At 43.2% G+C, this 15,195-nt stretch overlaps 1 protein-coding gene across 1 annotated transcript in view; it reads left to right on the top strand.

The window, feature by feature from the left end:
• Nucleotides 1–2,497: 2,497 nt before the first annotated feature.
• The window catches only part of LOC110491159 (guanine nucleotide-binding protein G(i) subunit alpha-3), a 71,582-nt gene continuing 58,884 nt past the window's right edge, over nt 2,498–15,195 (top strand). Inside the window, exon 1 of the mRNA XM_036947744.2 lies at nt 2,498–3,367. Coding sequence (XP_036803639.2) covers nt 3,250–3,367 — 118 coding nt within the window. The 5' untranslated portion in view covers nt 2,498–3,249. The remainder of the gene's footprint in view (nt 3,368–15,195) is intronic.

Raw genomic sequence — 15,195 nt, forward strand, 5'->3', positions numbered from 1 at the left:
ATAAGAATTTGTTCTTAACTGACTTGCCTAGTTAAATAAAGGTAAAATAAAATCTGTTAACTGATAAACTCCTCTCTCCTGTGCTGCAGTTTAAAGGGGCCAGTCTGTGACGTGTGCAGCTGTTTCTGATCGTCATGGCGGGGGTTTTGTTGTTTTTCAAATGATGGATTGAGCCGTTGTCAACGGAGTGACTCGGAGTGTGTTTTGATGTTGGACTGGACTGGAGAGAGAGGGCCTCCTGGAGGTTGGTTCAAACGCTCTCTGACCTTTCAGTGGGCTCAAAGAGTGGTGAAGCGGCTTCTGTCTCAGTTTAGGGTGCTGTTGAATAGTCTGCTCCCAGGTCAGTTTAGGGGGCTGTTGAATAGCCTGCTCCCAGGTCAGTTTAGGGGGCTGTTGAATAGCCTGCTCCCAGGTCAGTTTAGGGGGCTGTTGAATAGCCTGCTCCCAGGTCAGTTTAGGGGGCTGTTGAATAGCCTGCTCCCAGGTCAGTTTAGGGGGCTGTTGAATAGCCTGCTCCCAGGTCAGTTTAGGGGGCTGTTGAATAGCCTGCTCCCAGGTCAGTTTAGGGGGCTGTTGAATAGCCTGCTCCCAGGTCAGTTTAGGGGGCTGTTGAATAGCCTGCTCCCAGGTCAGTTTAGGGGGCTGTTGAATAAACTGGTCCCAGGTCAGTTTTGGGGGCTGTTGAATAACCTGGTCCCAGGTCAGTTTAGGGGGCTGTTGAATAGCCTTGTTCTAGGTCTGTTTGTGCATTTGTCTACTCCATTGTCATTGTCAAGCCACAGATGCAATTTCATAAGGAGCTGGCAAGGGAGCAGAAGCAGACGGGCTAGAGGAGCCAGGTTAGAGGGAGGAGCCAGGTTAGAGGGAGGAGCCAGGCTAGAGGGAGGAGCCAGGCTAGAGGGAGGAGCCAGGCTAGAGGAGCCAGGTTAGAGGGAGGAGCCAGGCTAGAGGGAGGAGCCAGGCTAGAGGGAGGAGTCAGGCTAGAGGAGTCAGGCTAGAGGGAGGAGCCAGGTTAGAGGGAGGAGCCAGGGTTAGAGGAAGAGCCAGGCTAGAGGAGTCAGGCTAGAGAGAGGAGCCAGGCTAGAGGAGCCAGGCTAGAGGGAGGAGCCAGGCTAGAGGGAGGAGCCAGGCTAGAGGGAGGAGCCAGGCTAGAAGGAGGAGCCAGGCTAGAGTAGTCAGGCTAGAGGGAGGAGCCAGTCAACATGTGCTTTTTTCACTTTTTTCCTGACTTCTCTGATGAAATGCAGAGTGATCTACAGTGCCTTGCATAAGTACTCAGACCCACACCTCACATGTTATTGTGTTACAAAGTGGGATTAAAATGGGTTTAATTGTCTTTTTTTGTCAACAATCTACACAAAATACTGGAAGACAAATTATATATTTTTTAAAGATAAATACAAAATTCCTAACTAAAATATCGTAGTTATATTTTAACAAATCAGACATTGAATATCTCTTTAAACATGGTCAAGTTAATAATTATGCTGTGGATTATACAGTGAGTGTACAAAACATTAGGAACACCTGCTCTTTCCATGTCATAGACTGACCAGGTGAATAAAGGTGAAAGGTTGTCACTTGTTAAATCCACTTCAGTCAGTGTAGATGAAGGGGAGGAGACGGGTTAAAGAAGGATTTTTAAGACTTGAGACAACTGTGACATGGATTGTGTGCCATTCAGAGGGTGAATTGGAAAAAACTAAAGATTGAAAGGGGTATGGTAGTAGGTGTCAGGCGCACCGGTTTGAACTGCAGCACTGCTGGGTTTTTCCACACTCAACAGTTTCCCGTGTGTACCAAGAATGGTCCACCACCCAAAGGACATCCAGCCAACTTGACACAACCGTGGGAAGCATTGGGAGTTAACATGGGCCATTATCCCTACAGAACGCTTTCGACACCTTGTAGAGTCCATTCCCCCTGATGAAATCCATCCACTGTTTCCATGGCAACCTGTCACCAATGACATTTTGGAGGAAGCGAGGTAGGAGGAGCAAGAGGACGAGAGGAGAAAAGGATTCTGATATGCTCTCTCCTTCTCCTCTCTCATCCCACCATCCCCCTCTACAGAGGATCTATTGAGTCAGTCGCTCTTATGCTCAATAGACATATACCACTGAGGTATATATATATATATATATATATATATATATATGACAATACATAGGGATTTATTTCAACATCCTTCTTTAGAAGGAGAGGACATTTTGCTCATATCAAATTACATACCCGTCTTCTAAAATCCTGTGGCTGCCTTTTATAATCAATAGGCTATGTTGATCTAATTTGCCAATTAAATTATGCAATTGTCAATTAAACTTAACATATGATGGATGATGTCTGTCTCATCATGTCTTGACTGGATGCAGATGTGCCCTCATAAATCTGAGCTGCCTGTAAATGACGATAAAATTAAATTCCACTGGGGGAGCTCATTCCAAAGAAAAAAGTTCCTCTGATCCCCCCCTCCCCCCCCCCAAAAAAAAAAATCTGTATTGTATTACCTCAAATAGAGGCTTTTGGATTGCTGCAACAATCATATTCAAAGGTGAGAATTAACCTCTACTGAGCATCTACTACTGAGACCAGAGCAATGTGTAGGCCGATATTATTTTAGTGTCAGAGAGGCACATCCTTTTCCATCCATCCCCCAAATATAGATTGTCTTTTTAGCCTGGTGTGACGTACCATGAGCGCAGCTGGCAGATGCGTACACCACCTCGCCATATGCGACAACATCAAGAAGACTTTGACATTTTTGTCGGTAGATATTTTATGAATCAATGACACAGTAGCTTTGAGTGGTATTACGAGCTGGCGAGCCAATAGTTTTGAAATAATTCGGGACGAGGGATCTACTCACCAGTTTTCTTTTTTACTACGTTATTAACATTTGTAATAGGAAAGTCTTTTTTTTGCGTAGCTACTTTCTTAGTAAACTTGCCTAGGTCGCGGGCTCTAGCTTTACGTTAGAAAACGATTGCACCGTTTCTACTACTTGGGCAGCATCCGTAGTTCTTTCAACGCGAAACCACACTTGTTTTGGTGGCGTGAGTTTGTCCGCATCTCGTTTCCCATGTGGGATAGCAGCTATAGTGGTCGAGACTAGTCGACTGCCAACGCCTTTTTCTGTCTCTGACTGGGCGAAACTAAACGCTTTCTATTTTCCACCTCAACAATTTATGAGAGGTAGCTGCCATTCAAGCCAGATATTGAAGAAGTAACTAGCTAACTAAGAGATTCAAAATGGGTTGCACGATCAGCCAGGAGGATAAAGCAGCGATGGAAAGGAGTAAAATGATTGATCGGAACCTACGAGAAGACCGAGACAAAGCGTCCAGGGAAGTGAAACTACTACTACTTGGTAAGTCATTTTACATAGAAAGCTTGCTATTTTCCCGGTAACTAAAAAGGAGTAACAATTGCATCAAAATCTAGAGGAAGAAAATGCTTTGTTTGCTCTTTCAGAATAGTGGTACAGTTGTAGTTAGACATCGTTTAAAATCTAATCACATTTTATTTGTCACATGCGCCGAATAAAACAGGTGTAGAACTTACCGTAAAATGCTTATTTGATGGCCTTAACCAACAATGCGGGTTTAAGAAAAATAATGACCAAATAAAGTTTTAAAAAGTAACCCAATAAAATAACGAGGCCATTCAGGGGGACCGGTACCGAGTCAAAGTACGGGGGTACAGGTTATTCGAAGTAATTGAGGTAATATGTACATGTAGGTAGGGTAAAGTGACAAACAAGTGTGGGTGGTGGTGGTGGGGTAGCTATTTGATTAGCTGTTCAGCAGTCTTATGGTTGGGGGTGAAAGCTGTTAAGCCTTGTGGACCTAGACATGGCGCTCTGTTACCGCTTGCTGTGCAGTAGCAGAGAGAACAGTCTATGACTTGGGTGGCTGGAGTCTGACAATTCTTTGGAACTTCCTCTGACACTGCCTGGTATAGAGGTCCTGGATGGCAGGAAGCTTGGCCCCAGGGATGTACTTGGCCGTATGCACTACCCTCTGTAGGCAAGCAGTTGCCATACCAGGCGGTGATGCAACCGGGCAAGATGCTCTCGATGGTGCAGCTGTAGAACTTTTTTGAGGATCTAAGGATCCATGCCAAATCTTTTCAGTTTCCTGAGGGGGAATAGGCATTGTCGTGCCAGCTTCAAGACTGTCTTGGTGTGTTTGGACCATGATACGTTTGTTAGTAAATGTGGACACCAATGAACTTAAAGCTCTCGACCCGCTCCACTACAGCTCCGTCGATGTGAATGGGTGTTTGTTCGGCCCCCCTTTTCCTGTAGTCCACGATCAGCTCCTTTGTCTTGCTCACGTTGAGCGAGAGGTTGTTGTCCTGGCATCACACATAGGGTTAATTTGCCCTTCCATTGCTTGTTTTTAGTGTGATCGGATCTCAAATGATTACTTTCTGCAACATTATGTATGTATGTAGGTGACATCTGAATGTAGTTTAGGATCTTTCTCCACCTGTTGAAATAACTCTTACATATTAATCTCCACACTCTCTCTCTCTCTCTCTCTCTCTCTCTCTCTCTCAATTCAAATTGCTTTATTAACCAAACAATGTACGTTTTGCCAGAGTGTCCTTTGGAATTACAATGCATTTGGAAAGTAATCATACCCCTGAGTGTGTGCGGTAAGATTAATGTCCATTGTATAGTTCTTTTTAACCTTCATTTTTGTTGTTTCTAATTGTCCCTGTTAACAATATTATTGTAATTATGTTAATATTGTAAATTAATCACTTACAGTGCATTCAGAAAGTATTCAGACCCCTTGACCTTTTAGACATTGTTACGTTACAGCCTTATTCTAAAATGGATTAAGTAGTTGTTTTTCCTCATCAATCTACACACAATACCCCATAATGACATCACAATACCCCATAATGACATCACAATACCCCATAATGACATCACAATACCCCATAATGACATCACAATACCCCATAATGACATCACAATACCCCATAATGACATCACACCCCATAATGACATCACAATACCCCCATCATGACAAAACAAAACAGGTTTTTTGAACTTTTTGCAAATGTATAAACAAAAAATATCACAACAGGTGTTTACAAATGACATTTACATAAGTATTCAGACCCTTTCCTCAGTACTTTGTTGAAGCACCTTTTGGCTTTTTGGGTACCACGCTACAAGCTTTGCACCTGTATTTGGGGAGTTTCTCTCATTCTTCTCTGCATATCCTCTCAAGCTCTGTCAGGTTGGATGGGGAGTGTCGCTGCAAAGCTATTTTCAGGTTTCTCCAGAGATTGGGATCAAATCCGTGCCACTCAAGGACATTCAGAGACTTGTCGTGAAGCCACTCCTGCGTTGTTTTGGCTGTGTGCTTAGGGTCGTTTTCCCGTTTCCCTTCACCACAGTCTGAGGTCCTGAGCTATCTGGAGCAGGTTTTCATCAAGGATCTCTCTGTACTTTGCTACGTTCATCTTTGCCTCGATCCTGACTAGTCTCCCAGTCCCTACTGCTGAAAATCATCCCCACAGCATGATGCTGCCACCACCATGCTTCACCGTAGGGATGGTGCAGGGTTTTATCCAGATGTGACACTTGGCATTCAGGCCAAAGAGTTCAATCTTGGTTTCATCAGACCAGAGAATCTTGTTTCTCATGGTCTGAGAGTCTTTAGGTGCCTTTTCGTAAACTCAGAGCGGGCTGTCATGTGCCTTTTTACTGAGGAGTGGCATCTGTATGGCCACTCTACCATAATGGCCTGATTGGTGGAGTGCTGCAGAGATGGTTGCCCGTCTGGAATGTTCTCCCATCTCCATAGAGGAACTCCAGAGCTCTGTCAGATTGACCATTGGGTACTTGGTCACCTCCCAGTCAAAGGTTTTACACTTTTTTTTTTTGGTTACTACATATGTTATTTCATAGTTTTGATGTCATCACTATTATTCTACAATGTAAAAAATAAACCCTTGAATGTGTTAGTTTGTCCAAACTTTTGACTGGTAATATATATCTTACACCCACCCACCCACCAACCAACCACTTGGGCTCCTGAGAGCTAGTGTCAACTGTGAGCTGTTGCTAGAATGCCAAGTCAAACCTCTTATGGTTTTCATTGTAATTCAGTGGTGAGGATAAATAAATTCTCACCATGAATGCTGTTTTTCAGTGTCTGTGAGATTTGAATGTGTCAGGACAGTAAGGGACAGAGCAAGCAGTTGCTTTATGTTCTGCTCTGCATCAGGTAAACCGATAACAGTTTTACTATCGTCTTTAAAACATCTGAAACGTGTTACCTTACGTCCTCCCCCATAAAGCATGTGGTTGCCAATGGAGCCATGTAGTACAACTATAGCTAGGATATGGACAGACTATGTCCCATGTGAGAGAGCGCATCATTAGCTTTGTCTCTCTGTGTGTGTGTGTGTGTGAGAGAGAGAAACAGAACTATGCAGATTGGTGTTAAATAGGTTTATACATCTAATGGAAAAAATACATTTTTATTTAATATTTTCTAACCAACCGCACTGAAAAGTGTTTTTTCCATTTCCAGGCTTGGCCCTCACTTCTCTCTCACAGGCCTGGGTTGGAACGAAAGGAATTTCTAGGGGGAAACGAGAGCTGGGGGGGCGGGATTAAAGAGCTGATGTCTATGGTGATAGGTGGGATGGGCTTAGGGGGCGGGATTAAAGAGCTGAGGTCTATGGTGACAGGTGGGATGGGCTGAGCGGGCGGGATTAAAGAGCTGATGTTTGGTAATGTATTACTGTTATGTGACTGCTTTATATAAAAGTGCCGTGTATGTACAATCTATATGTAAAAAAAAAAAAAAGAGAGATTTGCCCTCCGAAGAGGTGGTGGAGGGGATACTAATATCTGATACCTTATTGACATAAGTATTCAGACCCTTTGCTATGAGACTGGAAATTGAGCTCTGGTGCATCCTGTTTCCATTGATCATCCTTGAGATGTTTCTACAACTTGATTGGAGTCCACCTGTGGTAAATTCAATTGATTGGACATGATTTGGAAAGGCACACACCTGTCTATATAAGGTACCACAGTTGACAGTGCATGTCAGAGCAAAAACCAGGCCATGAGGTCGAAGGAATTGTCCGTAGAGCTCCGAGACAGGATTGTGTCGAGGCACAGATCTGGGGAAGGGTAACAAAAAAATGTCTGCAGCATTGAAGGTCCCCAAGAAGACAGTGTCCTCCATCATTCTTAAATGGAAGAAGTTTGGAACCACCAAGACCCTTCCTAGAGATGGCCGCCCAGCCAAACTGAGCAATTTGGGCAGAAGGGCCTTGGTCAAGGAGGTGACCAATATCCCACTGGTCACTCTGACAGAGCTCTAGAGTTCCTCTGTGGAGATGGGAGAAACTTCTAGAAGGACAACCATCTCTGCAGCACTCCACCAATCTTGACTTTACGGTAGAGTGGCCAGACGGAAGCCACTCCTCAGTAAAAAGGCACATGACAGCCCACTTGGAGTTTGCCAAAAGGCACCTAAAACCTCTCAGACCATGAGAAACAAGATTCTCTGGTCTGATGAAAACAAGATTGAACTATTTGACCTGAGTGTCATGTCTGGAGGAAACCTGGCACCATCCCTAGAGCGAAGCATGGTGGTGGCAGCATCATGTCTGGAGGAAACCTGGCACCATCCCTACAGCGAAGCATGGTGGTGGCAGCATCATGTCTGGAGGAAAACTGGCACCATCCCTAGAGCGAAGCATGGTGGTGGCAGCATCATGTCTGGAGGAAACCTGGCACCATCCCTACAGCGAAGCATGGTGGTGGCAGCATCATGTCTGGAGGAAACCTGGCACCATCCCTACAGCGTAGCATGGTGGTGGCAGCATCATGTCTGGAGGAAACCTGGCACCATCCCTACAGCGAAGCATGGTGGTGGCAGCATCATGCTGTGGAGATGTTTTTCAGCGGCAGGGACTGGGAGACTAGTCAGGATCGAGGGAAAGAGCAAAGTACAGAGAGATCCTTGATGAAAACCTGCTCCAGAGCGCTCAGGACCTCGGACTGTGTCGAAGGTTCACCTTCCAACAGAACAACGACCCTAAGCACACGGCCAAGACAACGCAGGACTGTCTTCGGGACAAGTCTCTGAATGTCCTTTAGTGGCCCAGCCAGAGCCCAGACTTTAACCCAATCAAATAATGTTATTGCACATTCAAAACCCTTGCTAACTGAGGCTTATTCTTAGTCTGTTTAACTTGGGGACATGTGAAAGTCTCCTGTAGGTCTGAAATGCACATTTTAATGTGATCACATAGGCCTAGTCCTCTAACAATGGGAGCAATTTGCAGTCCAAATAGATATCCTATCAAACTCTCACACAGACCATGTCAAACTTGGCAGATTTAGCTATTTCTCTAAAAAACATTTTTGTTGGAGGCGAATCGTTATAGTATTTAGAAGGGTTACTGAATGAGAAAGTTAGTGAGGATACCACAAAACCAAGCTCCGTCTTTTCCTCTCTAATGATCCATCCCTGACTAAAGCTTGTTCTTGCTTTACAACCGCTGTCTGCTTGTAGTCGCGTCAGCGTTGTCCCCGACTCCCATCTATGATGTCATCAGTCAGAACACGTAGAAATGGAGTCCAGAACACCGTAGATTATATACATTTCTTTACACTGTTTGAAAGTCAGCGTTGTCCCCGACTCCCATCTATGACATCATCAGTCAGAACACGTAGAAATGGAGTCCAGAACACCGTAGATTATATACATTTCTTTACACTGTTTGAAAGTCAGCGTTGTCCCCGACTCCCATCTATGACGTCATCAGTCAGAACACGTAGAAATGGAGTCCAGAACACCGTAGATTATATACATTTCTTTACACTGTTTGAAAGTCAGCGTATCATTCAGATGTAGATTCCTTAGCTGACTAACAAGTGCTTATTATTATATTGATTCCTAGTCCAACCTCCTAAACAGTCTAGTAACCAGTCCAACCTCTACATAGTGACTACTGTACCATTGCTCCAGCAGTGCCTCCTCACTGTCTAAGCTAGACTAATTAGTGTGGTGCTACAGCGCAAATGCTGATTCAACCATCCATGCATGTTTATTGAACTTAACGTCTCTGTGGTGATTTGTGCTCCATTTAGGAGACACGTGTGTACACACACACACACACACACACACACATACAGAGCTATAGACCTACATACATACACACACACACATACAGAGCTATAGACATACATGCATACACACACACACACATACAGAGCTATAGACCTACATGCATACACACACACATACAGAGCTATAGACCTACATGCATACACACACACACATACAGAGCTATAGACCTACATGCATACACACACACACACACACACACACACACATACAGAGCTATAGACCTACATGCATATACACACACACACACACACACACACACATACAGAGCTATAGACCTACATGCATATACACACACACACACACACACACACACACACACACACACATACAGAGCTATAGACCTACATGCATACACACACACACACACACATACAGAGCTATAGACATACATGCATACACACACACACATACAGAGCTATAGACCTACATGCATACACACACACATACAGAGCTATAGACCTACATGCATACACACACACACATACAGAGCTATAGACCTACATGCATACACACACACACACACACATACAGAGCTATAGACCTACATGCATATACACACACACACACACACACACATACAGAGCTATAGACCTACATGCATACACACACACACACACACACACACACACACACACACACACACACATACAGAGCTATAGACCTACATGCATACACATACAGAGCTATAGACATACATGCATACACACACACACACATACAGAGCTATAGACCTACATGCATACACACACACATACAGAGCTATAGACCTACATGCATACACACACACACATACAGAGCTATAGACCTACATGCATACACACACACACACACACACATACAGAGCTATAGACCTACATGCATATACACACACACACACACACACACACATACAGAGCTATAGACCTACATGCATATACACACACACACACACATACAGAGCTATAGACCTACATGCATACACACACACACACACACACACACACACACATACAGAGCTATAGACATACATGCATACACACACACACATACAGAGCTATAGACCTACATGCATACACACACACATACAGAGCTATAGACCTACATGCATACACACACACACACACACACACACATACAGAGCTATAGACCTACATGCATATACACACACACACACACACATACAGAGCTATAGACCTACATGCATATACACACACACACACACACACACATACAGAGCTATAGACCTACATGCATACACACATACACACACACACACACACACACACACATACAGAGCTATAGACCTACATGCATACACACACACACACACACACACACACATACAGAGCTATAGACCTACATGCATACACACACACACATACAGAGCTATAGACATACATGCATACACACACACACACATACAGAGCTATAGACATACATGCATACACACACACACATACAGAGCTATAGACCTACATGCATACACACACACATACAGAGCTATAGACCTACATGCATACACACACACACACACACACACACATACAGAGCTATAGACCTACATGCATATACACACACACACACACACATACAGAGCTATAGACCTACATGCATATACACACACACACACACACACACATACAGAGCTATAGACCTACATGCATACACACATACACACACACACACACACACACACACATACAGAGCTATAGACCTACATGCATACACACACACACACACACACACACACATACAGAGCTATAGACCTACATGCATACACACACACACATACAGAGCTATAGACATACATGCATACACACAGACACATACAGAGCTATAGACCTACATGCATACACACAGACACATACAGAGCTATAGACCTACATGCATACACACACACACATACAGAGCTATAGACCTACATGCATACACACACACACATACAGAGCTATAGACCTACATGCATACACACACACATACAGAGCTATATACCTACATGCATACACACACACACAGGAGTGCTCACAAGCACCACACTCATATGCTTTGTTAATATGCAGTGTTCACACCCTGTAGGCCTATTGTAAATTACAGTTATACTGTAGCAGTCGTCTCACTCATAGTTTCACCTTTTATTAGTACAGGAATCACATGGGATACACCGTCCAATGAAATGCTTACTTGCAGATTCCTTCTGGACAATGAAACAACAATAAGAAACAGTACTGGGCCGTCTTCACCACCCTCTGCAGTGCCTTGCGGTCCCAGTGATGTACTGGGCCGTCTTCACCACCCGCTGCAGGGCCTTGCGTTCCCAGTGATGTACTGGGCCGTCTTCACCACCCTCTGCAGGGCCTTGCGTTCCCAGTGATGTACTGGGCCGTCTTCACCACCCTCTGCAGTGCCTTGCGTTCCCAGTGATGTACTGGGCCGTCATCTCTCACACTATATACAGGGGGTACCAGTACAGAGTCTATGTGGAGGCTATATGCAGGAGGTACTGGTACAGAGTCAATGTGGAGACTATATACAGGGGGTACCGGTACAGAGTCAATGTGGAGACTATATACAGGGGGTACCGGTACAGAGTCAATGTGGAGACTATATACAGGGTATTACGGTACAGAGTCAATGTGGAGGCTATATACAGGGGGTACCGGTACAGAGTCAATGTGCGGGGGCACAGGTTATTCAAAGTAATTGAGGTGATCTGTACATGTAGGTAGAGTTAAAGTGACTATGCATAGACAGAGATTAGCAGCAGCATAAAAGAGGGGTCTGGGTAGCCCTTGGATTAGCTGTTCAGCAGTCTTATTGCTTGGGGGTAGAAACTGTTAAGAAGCCTTTTGGACCTAGACTTGGTGCTCCGGTATCACTTGCCGTGTGGGAGTAGAGAGCAGAGGTCGACCGATTAATCGGAATGGCCGATTAATTAGGGCCGATTTCAAGTTTTCATAACATTCGGAAATCGGTATTTTTGGACACCGATTTGGCTGATTTAAAAAAAAATATTTTTTATTTTTTATATATTTTTTACACCTTTATTTAATCTCTAATTAGGCAGTTAAGAACAAATTCTTATTTTCAATGACGGCCTAGGAACGGTGGGTTAACTGCCTTGTTCAGGGGCAGAACGACAGATTTTTACCTTGTCAGCTCGGTGATTCGATCATGCAACCTTACAGTTAACTAGTCCAACGCTCTAACCACCTGATTACATTGCACGCGAATGCAGTAAGCCAAGGTAAGTTGCTAGCTAGCATTAAACTTTTCTTATAAAAAAAACAATCAATCATAATCACTAGTTAACCTTTCTGATCTCCCCATCCCGGATCCGGGATCGTGAATACAGACTCAAGCTCATTACCATAACGCAACGTTAACTATTCATGAAAATCGCAAATGAAATGAAATAAATATGCTAGCTCTCAAGCTTAGCCTTTTGTTAACAACACTGTCATCTCAGATTTTCAAAATATGCTTCTCAACCATTGCAAAACAAGCATTTGTGTAACAGTATTGTAGGCTAACGTAGCATTTAGCATTAGCATTCAGCTGGCAACATTTACACAAAAAAACAGAAAAGCATTCAAATAAAATCATTTACCTTTGAAGAACTTCAGATGTTTTCAATGAGGAGACTCTCAGATAGCAAATGTTCAGTTTTTCCTGAAAGATTATTTGTTTAGGACAAATCGCTCCGTTTTCTGCGTCACGTTTAGCTATGAAAAAACCCCTGTATCCAGGATTGTGTAAATCTATCAGCAAGCTCATTAGCATAACACAACGTTAACTATTTATGAAAATCGCAAATGAAATGAAATAAATATGCCATCTCTCAAGCTTAGCCTTTTGTAAACAACACTGTCATCTCAGATTTTCAAAATATGCTTCTCAACCATAGGAAAACAATCATTTGTGTAAAAGTAGCTAGCTAGCGTTAGCATTTTGCGTTAGCATTTAGCGTTAGCATTAGCGTTAGCATCCAGCACGCAACATTAACAAAAACATAAAAGCCTTCAAATAAAATCATTTACCTTTGAAGAACTTCTGATGTTTTCAATGAGGATACTCTGTTAGATAGCAGATGCTCAGTTTTTCCAAAAAGATTCCTTGTGTATTAGAAATAGCTCCGTTTTATACATCACATTTGGCTACCAAAAAAAATCCGAAAATTCAGTCCTCAAAACGCGAACTTTTTTCCAAATTAACTCCATAATATCGACTGAAAACATGGCAAACGTTGTTTAGAATCAATCATCAAGGTGTTTTTCACATATCTCTTCATTGATACATCGTTCTTGGACACATGCTTTCTCCCCTGAATCAAATGGTAAAGTAGAAGCAGCTGGCAATTGCGCACCGAATTCGACGCAGGACACCAGGCGGACACTTGGAAAATGTAGTCTCTTATGGTCAATCTTCCAATGATATGCCTACAAATACGTCACAATGCTGCTAAGACCTTGGGCGAACGACAGAAAGTGTAGGCTCATTCGTTGCGCAATCACAGCCATATAAGGAGAGAATGGAAAACAGAGCTTCAGAAATTCTGCTAATTCCTGGGTGATGCATCATCTTGGTTTCGCCTGTAGAATGAGTTCTGGGGCACTTACAGACAAAATCTTTGCAGATTCTGAAACTTCAGAGTGTTTTCTTTCCAAAACTGTCAAGAATATGCATAGTCGAGCATCTTTTCGTGACAAAATATCGCGCTTAAAACGGGAACGTTTTTTATCCAAAAATGAAATAGCGCCCCTAGAGCTCTAACAGGTTAACTACACATGGTTGCTGATATTACTAGTTTATCTAGTGTGTCCTGCGTTGCATATAATCGATGTGGTGCGTATTCTCGAAAAAGGACCGTCTTGCTCCAATGTGTACCTAACCATGAACATCAAGGCCTTTCTTAAAATCAATACACAAGTGTATATTTTTAAACCTGCATATTTAGTTAATATTGCCTGCTAACCTGGCTTGTTGCGAACTCTGTGAATACTATTTCTTCCTAACAAAGACAGCCAGCTTCACCAAACGGGGGATGATTTAACAAAAGCGCATTTGCTGAAAAAGCACAATCGTTTCACGACTGTACCTAACCATAAACATCAATGCATTTTGAAAAAATCAATACACAGAAGTATATATTTTTAAACCTGCATATTTAGCTAAAAGAAATCCAGATTAGCAGGCAATATTAACCTGGTGAAATTGTGTCACTTCTCTTGCGTTCATTGCACGCAGAGTCAGTGTATATGCAACAGTTTGGGCTGCCTAATTTGCCAGAATTTTACGTAATTATGACATAACATTGAAGGTTGTGCAAAGTAACCGGAATATTTAGACTAATGGATGCCACCCGTTAGATAAAATACGGAACGGTTCCGTATTTCACTGAAAGAATAAACGTTTTGTTTTTGAGATGATAGTTTCCGGATTCGACCATATTAATGACCTAAGGCTCGTATTTCTGTGTGTTATTATGTTATAATTAAGTCTATGATTTGATAGAGTAGTCTGACTGAGTGATGGTAGGCACCAGCAGGCTCATAAGCATTCATTCAAACAGCACTTTCATGCGTTTTGCCAGCAGCTAGTCGCTGTGCTTCAAGCATTGCACTGTTTATGACTTCAAGCCTATCAACTCCCGAGATTAGGCTGGTGTAACGGATGTGAAATGGCTAGCTAGTTAGCGGGGTGCGCGCTAATAGCGTTTCAAACGTCACTCGCTCTGAGACTTGGAGTGGTTGTTCCCCTTGCTCTGCAAGGGCCACGGCTTTTGTGGAGCGATGGGTAACGCTGCTTCGAGGGTGGTTGTTGTCAATGTGTTCCTGGTTCGAGCCCAGGTAGGGGCGAGGAGAGGGACGGAAGCTATACTGTTACACTGGCAATACTAAAGTGCCTATAAGAACATCCAATAGACATAGGTATATGAAATACAGATCGTATAGACAGAAATTGTCCTATATATATATATATATATATATATATATAACTACAACTTACAACTTCTTACCTGGGAATATTGAAGACTCCT

The sequence above is a fragment of the Oncorhynchus mykiss genome, chromosome 16, assembly GCF_057628025.1.
Source record: "Oncorhynchus mykiss isolate SJ-2025 chromosome 16, ASM5762802v1, whole genome shotgun sequence".
NCBI classification, from domain to species: Eukaryota; Metazoa; Chordata; class Actinopteri; order Salmoniformes; family Salmonidae; genus Oncorhynchus; species Oncorhynchus mykiss.